This window comes from Somniosus microcephalus, chromosome 22, assembly GCF_052327205.1.
Source record: "Somniosus microcephalus isolate GS21.2 chromosome 22, FLI_Smic_1.0, whole genome shotgun sequence".
Lineage (NCBI taxonomy): Eukaryota > Metazoa > Chordata > Chondrichthyes > Squaliformes > Somniosidae > Somniosus > Somniosus microcephalus.
Genome location: NC_141008.1, coordinates 21,375,247 through 21,387,786, shown reverse-complemented (window position 1 = coordinate 21,387,786; position 12,540 = coordinate 21,375,247). Strand labels below are relative to the sequence as shown.

At 43.3% G+C, this 12,540-nt stretch overlaps 1 protein-coding gene across 4 annotated transcripts in view; it reads left to right on the top strand.

The window, feature by feature from the left end:
- Positions 1–12,540, top strand: part of lrwd1 (leucine-rich repeats and WD repeat domain containing 1) — a 63,805-nt gene that overhangs the window by 34,868 nt on the left and 16,397 nt on the right. For all 4 annotated transcript variants that reach the window (XM_085964283.1, XM_085964285.1, XM_085964286.1 and 1 more), the window contains exons 8-12: positions 1,023–1,149; positions 4,674–4,777; positions 5,448–5,652; positions 7,448–7,520; positions 11,127–11,267. In XM_085964283.1, coding sequence (XP_085820409.1) covers positions 1,023–1,149; positions 4,674–4,777; positions 5,448–5,652; positions 7,448–7,520; positions 11,127–11,267 — 650 coding nt within the window. The remainder of the gene's footprint in view (positions 1–1,022; positions 1,150–4,673; positions 4,778–5,447; positions 5,653–7,447; positions 7,521–11,126; positions 11,268–12,540) is intronic.

The window sequence follows — 12,540 nt, the reverse complement described above, 5'->3', positions numbered from 1 at the left end:
CTTGTGCCTGAGGAAAGTGATCAGCTGTCAGGCGGGAGCTTTTACTGTACATTTGATGCTGTCAAGTAATCAGCTGGAGCAATGGCCACGGAACTCCCGCCTCAGGTTGACAGACGTGGTTCCCGAGCTGCGTGAATCCCGTGGTCATGCAAGGAAATGTAAAAAGTAAGTAAAAAAGGGCTCTTAAGTGCCTGTTAACTACCTGATAATCATCTCCATTGGATTGCCCGCCACTGCCGATCGGATCAGTTCGTGGTGACAGATGTGCCTGGCAGAAAGGCGCATGGGAGCGAGATGACAGTGGGTTCCTGACCCGCTGTCAAAAATAACAACTTTCCCACCTGACCCACCACCGACCGTGCCCGCTAACACCCCGGAAAATTCCGGCCAAAGAGTTTGAGGAAATAGGCGTTGCTTGAACTGGAGAAGGGTTAGAAGTGGTGTACTGGTGGCGGGGTAGAGTCAGTGCTGGGTCCACTTTTGTCCTTTGTTTGTGCATATAGATGATTTGGATTTGGGTATAGGGAGCACAATTTCAAAACTTGCTGATGACACAAAAGAAGGAGACTTGGCAAATAGTGAGGCGGACTGTAAAAGACATCAAGAAGATGTAGACAAGTTAGTGGAATGGGAAGATGGGTGGCAGGTGCAATTTAGAAGGCTAAGAAGATACTGAATAGAGGTTTTAAAAATTCTTTAGAGTTTTGATAGAGTGAATAAGATAAGACTACTTCCTCTGGTTGGGGAGTTGGTGATATAGGGTCATCATTTTAAAATTATTGCTAAGAGTGCAGAAAGAGGTTTGTTATTACGGAGAAGGTTGTTTCACAGGGAGCCGTTTCAGCAGAGACCATTACAAGGCTATGGGAAGAGAGTAGGACCGTACTTTGCTCTAGCAAAGAGCCAGCACAAACTTGATAGGCCAAATGGTTTTCTTTTGTGAATCAAAGAAGCAAAGGATGGTTGTGAATTGAATTATGTCCGACCAGCACTCATGATGTATTTTTTTAAATCCTCACTAGAATTCTGTTGTGCTAGAACCTCTACATTTTCTACAGAGCCACAGCAAGGATAACAACCCTGAGGATTTCAGCACTCAGCTCTGGGCCTGTGCTTTTGAACCAGAAGTCAAGAATTCCCAGATTCCAGGTGAAATAATACAACTGTAAAGTAAAACAGTGTATAGAATGTAGAGAATACAACCAAATGAGCATTGGATGGTTGTGAATCGAATTGCACAAACGAGGCAAGAGGCTCACTGGCACGATCAGTGGCTAGTGCTATTTTCAGTGTATGCAAATGATTTGAAGCTGGAGAGAGAAACAAAGCTAAGTTTGCAAATGACACCATATTGGTGGGGATCTCAACCAATAGAGAGGAAACAAACCAAATGCAAACTGATGTGAATATGTTGGAAAGGTGGGCTGGTGAGTGGCAAAGGCTATATAATGTGGATGAATACAAGGTAATGAGACTAGGGATGGGAACTAAACAGTGGGAATGTAAACTAAATGGGGGTGATTTTCACTCAGAAGTCGGGAAGGAGGTGGGACTACAACTTTCGGGGTTGTAGTCCCGCCTCCATCGAGATGCAGCCAATCCACGCGATTTTAACTTGATTGACCTTGTTGAGCCTGCCCAGCGGGCTCAGCAGGCCAATTAAGGGCCACCCGGCAACAGGTGACATCACAGACTGAAATTTCATCTGTCAAGACATTTTGACAGATGAAATATCAGTGTTTCACAGCTGTTTGAAGCTGTCAAACACTGACAGTCTTACTTCTAACCTGAGTCCTTCTACACAGACTCAGTTAGAAATCTCACCGGCACAGAAAGCTGCAGGCTGTCACTTTTGACAGTTCGCAGCCATTCTGCTTTCTGTGCCGGTTAGGTGATGGACTCCCGAAACCTAGAGGAAGGAAGGCTGAAAAGGTAAGTACAGGTAATTTAAACTTCTTTACACACTTTAGACACACTTACCTTTGCACTCATGCACCCATCACTCACCTGAACACCGACATCTCGACCCCTCCAAGTCCTTCAGCCCGACGGCCCGACTCCTCTAATTTGGCGTGGTTTGGAGCCGTCGGGAATCCCACACTTCAAGCTTTAAATTGGAATTAGGCTAAAAACTGCCTGTTAACTACCTGTTAACAGGTAGTTAATTGTCACTAATCCCTTCTCGTCTCGGGTAGGCGGGTCCCAGTGTGGGGCGGGTACCCGCCTCCTTTGAAACTTGCATGGAGGCGGGTTTGGGGCGGGATGGTGTTGGGACCCCCAAATTCGGGACTTTAACCCCCCCCACACGCCTCCAATCCCGACTCCACAGGTCAGTTAAAATCGAGGCCAATGACTCTAGACTACAGGAGAGGGATATGGGGGTGTTGATGGATAGCTTACTGAAGCCCGCATAAGGATATTGGTTCTGTATATGACACTGTTTTGGCTACACCTGGAGTATTGTATCGAATTCTGCATGCTGCACTACAGCAGGAAATCCAGGCATTAGAGGCAGTACAACCAAACTGTGATTGTTTATTCTGGAGAAGATTTAAGGGAGTTATTATTCAAATATTCAAGATACGTAATGGAATAAATACATTGAATCTGACAGTGTGCTGTACACTTCCGCAAGCTATAAAACCAGGGGACACTGGCTCTAGCTTAGAAAAGAGAAGATGTACAGACAGGTTGGATTTAACTATCCTCCGCAGACGATAGTGAATATGCTGAACAGGAAGGCAGAGTGTGTGGGGAAAAAAATCAAAGGATAAACTGGACAGATATTAGAGACTGGCCAGGTGGATTGTACTTTCCAATGTTCTATTCATTATGTTGAAAGAATCTTGTTCTCCAAATGAAACTTTTGTGATTTGTTTTTCCTCATTGCAGTACCTGAGGAACTGTTCCAAGTTGCAGCCAAGAGGAAAAAGGGACAGAGGCCTATTACGTCAGGTCTCTGCCCCATTACACCACTCTGGGGGGGGTTCCAAATAGGCTGTACTGGGGCCAGTTAATCATTCAAATGAGGCAAGAGGGGGCATTCCTAACCTCCCGCCACATTTCTGTCGTTGTCGTTTGGCAGTTGGGCGTCCATGTGGAGCAGTGCCTGAAGAAATCTGTTGTTAGGTATTGCGCTGGGGTCCCTGTCGACCAGTGGGTTTGCAGGGATCCCAAGCGGACAGTCTGAAGATGGGTCCAGAAAAAACGGTTAATGCAATCTGTTAAGTATTTCCCTCTTTCCAGATGACCTTTGGGCCTCGGGGCCCATTAGCTGCAGCTGCGCTCCTGTTTTGTGGTCGAGCAGTCTCTGAAAATTGAATCCAATACATTTTTGCAATACATCTTTTCCACCCCCAAACTGAAACTGCTTTGAGAATTCCTGAGTTATTTGTGATGCAAATTTCTTGTGGGATGTGAACAGACATTAATCCTTTTTGGCACAGCACTATAGAGAAGTATGATGTAGATTTATGTTCACAATGCCTTAATTCTGGCCATGTCAAATTTCCGTGAGGAAGCACTGAGCAGAGCTCAGTTTCCTAGAAGAGACAGAAAGAAAATCGGTGTCATCAGCGTGCTACCCTCATGCAGCTCCTCGTGGCTGGCTTAGAGGAGCGGTAGTGTCGGGGCCTGGGTGCAGGTTGCCCATTTTCTCATGAAATGTATAACTCGGGGTTCCTGACTTGTGCCCAGAGAAGCCCCGGTTCCTCTGTTCCACTATTATAGCCATTACAGTGCTGGGTTTTTCAATACAGGACTGATTAATTGAAAAACACCTTCCTCTAGTTGGTGGAACACCAATCAGAAAGCAACATTTTATAATCCTTAGCCCTATATTTCAAAATCCAAAGCTATTAAACAAAAGAAAAACCCAACCACTAGAAATTTCTGAGGCAGCGAGACAGGCATTCATGAGCTTGATGGAGCTTAAAGGTGGCAAATCTAGAGCATTTGCATGAGGAGACATCGAGTTTGTGGGTGCCATAGTAATATGAAAACAAGCATTATAGTCCACTCTGTGAGATAGTTAAAGGAGATGCTCTGCAGGATTAACTATAAAATAACTTTTGCAGATAAATTTAAAATTAATTTTTGACCATAGAAATAAAAACATAGGAGCAGGAGTAGGTCATTCGGCCCTTCGAGCCTGCTCCATCATTCAGTAAGACCATAGCTGATCTTCTACCTCAACTCCACCTTCCCGCACTATCCCGATATCCCTTGATTCCCTTAGTATCCAAAAATCTATTGATCTCTGTCTTGACAAAGACTCAACAACTGAGCATCCACAGCCCTCCGAGGTAGGGAATTCCAAGGATTCACAACTCATTGAGTAAAGAAATTTCTCCTCATCTCAGTCCTAAATGGCCAACCCCTTATTCTGAGACTGTGATGCCTAGTTCTAGACTCCCCAGCCAGGGGAAACATCCTCCCAGTATCTACCCTGTCAAGCCCTTAAGAATTTGATATATTTCAATTAGATCACCAATCATTCTTCTAAACTCTAAATGCCAGTTACTAGGGAATATTTATTCATATGATTTCTGTGAGTAGTCACTGGAGTAGTTCTTTAATTTTATTTTTAGAGAATAGTCAATCAGAGGTAGTAGAAAAAATGTCATGTTTAGCTTTACATAAACCATGTATTTAAATGTTCGTATCGAATGTAGGGCTGCGATCATCTCGAACTGTGGCTACATGCGGAGGAGATTCAGTTTGCATCATTGACTGTGAAACTGGGATCGTCCATCACAAGTATAAATCAATTGGAGAAGTGAGTGCAGTTATATAGTCTGTAGTAAGAAGCACACCTGAAGGTGTAGGATATTGCCTATGTCTTTTTTGCAAAGCTTCTTCTCTGTCTCTGTTTGTGTGTCTCAATTTCTTTTTTTCTCTCTAATATTTGTAACAAATGTTTAATCTACCAGGAACTGGAGTAAAGAGAAATTGGTGCTTCCTGAAATTCTGGTCTGTTGATACCACAGTGGTCCCCAACTGTGCACGCTAACAGGGAATATGGCTTAAACCAGTGCTTTCATTGTATTAAAAGACTGGTTCATGTACTTGACCCTGGTGTTTCTTATGCAAAATATGAGATGCTCATGTTTTACCATAAATATTTGTAAGTGTGCAAATTATGATTTTAAACTGTATAATTATGGTGTGCACAAATTAAAATTTAACTATAATAGTTTAGTTTTTAAGATGGGTGAGATTTGAAACAGCACTGTACATTAGTGAGTAAGCTGGTTCCAATGCCAGAAAGTCTTCCCTTTCTTTAGAATTGTCTTCAGGAGTGTACATAAAGCGTGAGCTAGTAATGGTCATACTGTACAGATAATCTGACATCCTTTTAATTGATCCATATCCTATCTAAGGTATAGGTGTATTAAGAATACAATATCCATGATAAGATCTTTATTGTTTTATATGATTTTCCTCAGGAATTCTTTTCCCTGGCCTGGACTACCCTAACTGTGATTGATAAGGATCAGAAAAGAAAACTCAACGTGTTAGCTGTGGGTGGCCGGATGGGTGTGGTAAAACTGATTCACGCAAAGGTGAATTACTGCTATGGGAAGATAAAGGCTCACAAGAAATCAATATCTGCTCTCTGCTTTTGTCCAAAACGGGAGACGTTTCTCTTCAGTAAGTATTGAACTTTGTATGGGGAGAGATTTTAAGATGATTTTGGTGGAGGAGAGCAAGCTTACAGTTTTATCTTGATTGAGGGTGAGGAAAATGCATTAATTGGTATTATTTATAACCATGAGCTAAAGTAAAGAACAAGATCTGCTAAAATAAACCACAAGATTTGAAATGGTCGATGTATATAGAATCATAGACATTTACAGTACAGAAGGAGGCCATTTAAGCCAGCGTTTCTGAACTAGCTCTTAAAGAAATTTCTTCCAACTTCTTTTTTTATTCCTGTAGTAATAATTCAAATTGATGCCCCCTTGTCATTGACTCCTTAACCAGAGGAAATGATCTTTCCCTATTCAAGCTATCAAAACCCTTCATAATTTAAAAAACCTCTTAAATCTCCTCTTAGCCTCCCTATTCCAGTGGAAATAGTCCCAGTATCTCATCTCTCCTCGGAACTCATCTTTCCATTGAGTGTTCCCTCTTTCTTCTCATTCCTTGGTTTTCTTTCCAAAATGAATTACTTTACACTTGCATTGAATGGCATCTGCCCATTCTGCCAACCTATGTGTTCCTGAAGTCTTTTACAGTCCTCAATGTTTTCTACCCCTTAGTGCTTCTTAGCTCCACCCAGACTGATTGTACATCTTGATTTCCTGAGCCAATATGTTAATGTTTTCTTCCTTTTAACTTAATTCAAAAAATTGTGTTTCAGCCCCACAGTAGCCTGTTACATATATCTCCTAATGTGGCAAATCTCTCTTTCCTGGAATGTAATCAGCGATATTGAGGAATCCTTGGAATGTAATAACATTAAATGGATTCATTTACTTTATATATTCCTTGTAACTTGGACCCGACACATATAAAACTTTCTAAAATGGGCATGAATTAGTATCATGAGATGCCTCAACGCCGCAGGATCAGCTTACATCCCGCTGCAGCACCAGATAAACATGAATCAGAATACATCTGAAATTATTTTGTGCCTCCGCAGTGTTTGTACAGTAACCATCGTATAAGGTAATAAAAACTCCTACTGAATGCTATGCTGGGAAAAGGGGGATATGTTTCAAAGTACCCACTTCTTCAGCTGTCTATTTGTTTTGTCCACCCAAAAACACACTTCAGTTTACAGCAGTTATAGTAAAATCATTGACCATGTGTTTTTAATTGCAAAGTCTACTTTGAATGCTTAAATACCTGTTGTGCACACTAGAAGATGTAGTTTTTCTCCCAATTGAGTTTTGTGGAATGATGGTTTTTACTGACCGCAAGATCCCCCATCTATCCAGCTGGTTCCCTCAATGGGAATTTACCCCACCACCTCCCTTCCTATCATTTTAACATAGTGGCTATCACAGTAGATGAGACGAGAGAATTAATTACTATTAATGTATGCTTCAAGAACAATACCTGTTGGACAGTAGGTGTGAGGAAAGACCTAAATGACTGTCATGGCCCTTGTTTGGCATCAGGGTTTAGAATTTCCACCTACTGACTGAGCGGAACTCTCCTTCTTAAAGGGCCCTTGCTTCTGTGAGTTTCTTCCATTTATTGATTTTTTTGTGTGGCGTTGAACATAAAACAATTATAAAGATCCCACTGAAGCTACTATTTTAATATTAGAATCATAACAGACCAGATCAGTCAGCAATACAATATACGGCAGCTACTCACAAAATAACAGTAACAGAGGGGTCGTAACTAACTGTTGAAATAGATATGTCTTGGGATTGCCTCAGTCTCACTTGCAACATTTCAGATTATAATGTTTCAATTCATTTTCTTTAACCAGCTGGATCCTATGATGAAACCGTCATCTTATGGGATATCGGTGTTCCAGATTGTGATTATAACTTCAGAGTGAGGTAAATGCTGTGCAGTCTTACTAAGTAAATAGAAACAGTATTTAAACTTAACTCCATCTATTCATCCATTGCAATTTCAACGGGGCACTAGCTTCCCAAAAAGCCTTTTGCAGACTTTTGGTTTGAGGATGGAACAGAATCACGTTTTTCATCAAACAAGGTACACAAGGATGTGTTTAGATGCTTTGATCATCAGCTAGCAGTAAAATTAAGTTTAATGACCTTTCCATGGATTTTGTTTTAGTTTTTCGATGATCATTTTGCAATTATAGGAAAGACTACAACTATTGTGGTGCCAGAATGGAGCCGTGAGGGCTCTCTGCATTGTCAGGCTGCAGCCCACCCACACTTGACACAACTGAGAGGATGTGAGTGGGGGAGGAACTGAGTGGGGCGGGCTATCAGCCAAAGTGATCCAAGGCAAAAATCAGCCAGCAGGGTGGCCACTGTGTGCCACTTGCGGGAGCGGCTGTCAGAGTTTTGAGCAGGGCCTGCTCTCATCTTTCTCAAAGGTCTTACTCCATAGCTAGCAACAGATTAGGAGGGAATTTGGAGGAAGCTGTGCTCCAGTGATGGCCCAAATCCAGCCGTGGAGCATCCGACTGACCAGGATGGGGACCAGCAGCGAGGAAGGGAAAAATGGCAATAATCAATATATAATTGTATAAAAATTTTAATAAATGGTAAATATACAACATATAATCTGTTGATATAAAATACCATAACTGGCAGCAGTGTATTTTGGGCCCTGGCAGACATGGGAGGCCAGGCCAACGAAACACTTGAGAAAAATATTACCTGGAAAGTGGAAATAAAAAGAAAGGTTAACCGCTAAATGCGTTTAAAATTTTAAAATACATAACTGAAAGAAACCAACATAGCACACCTTTGGAGCCGAGGGAAATGTATTGTTCCATGGTGTCACTCAGTGGCCAAAGCTTGCAACTTCATGCAGTATTTTGCCACATTTACTCTCATTGTAAAATACCAGCTATTGTGTCACACAGACATTGCTGGGCATCCATGAGGCGCTGTGGGCCATCAGCAGCAGCAGAATTGTATTCCACCACAATCTGTAAGCTCATGGCCTGGCATATCCCTCACTCTACCATTACCATCAAGCCAGGGGATCAACCCTGGTTCAATAAGGAGTGTAGAAGAGCATGCCAGGAGCAGCACCAGGTGTACCTAAAAATGAGGTGCCAACCTGGGGAAGCTGCAACACAGGGCTACATGCATGCTAAAAAGTGGAAGCAGCATGCTATAGACGGAGCTATGCGATCCCACAATCAATGGATCAGATCAAAGCTCTGCAGTCCTGCCACATCCAGGCGTGAATGGTGGCGGACCATTAAACAACTAATGGGAGGAGAAGGCTCCATGAATATCCCCATCCTCAATGATGGTGGAGCCCAGCACGTGAGTGCAAAAGACAAGGCTGAAGCGTTTGCAACCATCTTCAGCCAGAAGTGACGAGTGGATGATCCATATCGGCCTCCTCCTGAGGTCCCCACCATCACAGAAGCCAGTCTTCAGCCAATTCGATTCAGTCCACATAATATCAAGAAACAGCTGAACGCACTGGATATGGCAAAGACTATGGGCCTCGACAACATCCCGGCTATCATGCTGAAGACTTGTGCTCCGGAACTAGCCGCGCCTCTAGCCAAGTTGTTCCAGTACAGCTGCAACACTGGCATATATCCGACAATGTGGAAAACTGCCCAGGTAAGTCCTGTCTACAAAAAGCAGGACAAATCCAATCCGGCCAATTACCGCCCATCAGTCTACTCTCAATCATCAGCAAAGTGATGGAAGGTGTCATCGACAGTGCTATCAAGCGGCACTTACCAATAACCTGCTCATTGATGCCCAGTTTGGGTTCCGCCAAGACCACTCTGCTCCCGACCTCATTACAGCCTTGGTTCAAACATGGACAAAGGAGCTAAATTCCAGAGGTGAGGTGAGAGTGACTGCCCTTGATATCAAGGCAGCATTTGACCGAGTGTGGCATGAAGGAGCCCTAGTAAAACTGAAGTCAATGGGAATCGGTGGGAAAACTCTCCACTGGCTGGAGTCATAACTAACACAAAGGAAGATGGTTGTGGTGATTGAAGGTCAATCATCACAGCCCCAGGACATCGCTGCAGGAGTTCCTCAGGGCAGTGTCCATCTTCAGCTGCTTCATCAATGACCTGCCCTCCAACATAAGGTCAGAAATGGGGATGTTTGCTGATGACTGCACAGTGTTCAACGCCATTCACAACTCCTCAGATAATGAAGCAGTCCATGCCCACATGCAACAAGACCTGGACGACGTTCAGGCTTGGGCTGATAAGTGGCAGGTAACATTCATGCCACAGAAGTGCCAGGCAATGACTATCTCCAACAAGCGAGTGTCTAACCACCGCCCCTTGACATTCAATGGCATTACCATCGCCGAATCCCCCACCAACATCCTGGGGGTCACCATTGACCAGAAACTTAACTGGACCAGTTACATAAATACTGTGGCAACAAGAGCAGGTCAGAGGCTAGGTATTCTGCGGCGAGTTTCTCACCTTCTGACTCCCCAAAGCCTTTCTACCATCTACAAGGCACAAGTAAGGAGTGTGACTGAATACTCTCCACTTGCCTGGTTGAGCATAGCTCCAATAACACTCAAGAAGATCGACACTATCCAGGACAAAGCAGCCCGCTTGATTGGCACCCCATCTACCACCTTAAACATTCACTCCCTCCACCACCGGCGTACTGTGGCTGCAGTGTGTACCATCTACAAGATGCACTGCAGCAACTCACCAAGGCTTCTTCGGCAGCACCTCCCAAACCCACGACCTCTTCCACCTAGACAAGGGTAGCAGGTGCATGGGAACACCACCACCTCCAAGTTCCCCTCCAAGTCATACACCATCCTGACTTAGAAGTATATCGCCGTTCCTTCATCGTCGCTGGGTCAAAATCCTGGAACTCCCTCCCTAACAGCACTGTGGGAGTACCTTCACCACATGGACTGTAGCGGTTCAAGAAGGCGGCTCACCACCACCTTCTCAAGGTCAACTAGGGATGAGCAATAAATGCTGGCCTTGCCAGCGACGCCCACATCCCATAAACGAATAAAAAAAAGGTAGAGCCATGACAGCTTTAACATTCAAAATACCTCTCACGGTGGCACCTATAAAAGGTAAATGTGAACACTTTTGTAATGAGATTTACCATAGAAAGAGGTTGAGATGGGACTTTTCAAGGCACTTTGAAATGGAATGCCATGCCAAATTTAATAGATCTGAAGCACTTTGGGACGTCCTGACAGATTGATTAGGTGCTATAAATGTGTTCTTTCATTATGAATGTATTTAGATTTCTTGCATCTATGTTATTGATCTGATTACATATCCTTGTATGTTAAACATAATTTCTAATACATGGGTGATATATTATAGAAGGAATGAACTGTATATATTACACAACATTGGTATTGAATAGAGAAGCATACCTAAACACTAATGGGTGGGTCTCCGAGCCAAGTTCTAGAAGAGAAATTATATTTTTCTTGGAACTACTCTGACTAAATCAAACGCTCTTTGTGTTCTCACATTGCAATAGTCAGTTGCTGGTTTTGAAAGTTTGTTCAACCCCATTGAAGATGAGCCTTGTCCCAACCTGCCCCGATCAATACCTTGTGGCTGCTTGCGAAGGAGGCTGCTTTGCCTGGGACATCACACTAACAAAATATGAGGGTAAAAGGTGAGTAGTTTACTTCAAGTGTATTAGCATTTAATTGCATTTTTGGCCTGTTTGTACCCCCCCCTCCTGAAATTTCTCACCCTTGTTGGGTGCAGTTCTATGGGTGCAAGCCACCCTCCCTGTACCTCATTCAAATGCCTCCATGAATTCTACAGTCTCCTCCCGCTAATGTCCCAGCATGCACCCTCTGCTTTTCCAACAATCTATCTACTGTGTCTTCCCCTGTTCGCCTCTCCTGCTCCACTGTTAGTGGTAGATCATTCAGCCACCATCCCCTTTTTACTCTGGAAATCTCTTCTGAAACCCCTCTGCCTTGCCTCTTCTCTCCCACCTTCAAGCGCCTCCTCAAAAGCTACCTGTTTATTTTGTACGTTTGTTCACCTCCTGTAACTACTCTCCCACATCCTACTTGTTGTCTTCTGATTGCCAATAAAGCACCTTGAGACATTTGTTATGTAATAGGCCAAATATATAGTTTAAATCCTTGATTTATCATAAAATGTGCATTCCTTTAAACATAAGATAGTGATAATTTGGGAATTCTCATGTCACGATTAAAGGAAATTTCATGCTCCTGACTATTTCTGTTTAATGTAAAGAGAACTACTTCAATATTGGGTTCCCAGCACCGATTCAATTATATTTCAACTGTACAGTAAAAGTGAGTTTTAATGGAAATGTTTTCACTTGAAATGGCTATTAGCAGCTTTATGACATTATCATATACAGGAAACTTTGTGATATCCGGCACCGACGGGACTGAGCCGTTGCCGATCTATCAAAACTGCCGGGCAAACCAGCGGCAATGTTGAAGCATACGGAGATTTGCAGCTCCGTATCTGGCAACAAACACTGTTGCTTAGCAACAGCTTCTAAACAGTCGGCCGTACCTTGGAAGCGTCTCTGTAGCTTAGCAACAGCTTCAGAGAGACTTTGCAGAGCCTGACTGTTGGAAAAAAAAGCCACAAGAAGAAAAAAAACCTAACAAAACAGCTCCTGATTTCTGCCGGTGGATCGAGGTTTCCGGACATACAACCTCCGGATAAACCAAAGTTTCCTGTATTCGTATTATTACATTATCATAAAATGTTTCTGCTATTCTTTGCACAACAGTAAATGGCAGCTTGTCAATAAGGGCAAAACTTTTTTAGTCTGAGCTGAAGATTTCAGAATAAGAGGAGATTCTGCGGAGGGATGCCATGGAGGTCAGGCTGCTGGAGAAGTGCTCTCTGCTCTCCTGCTGGTGCTGGCACTCGCAACCCCTGTTATGCAG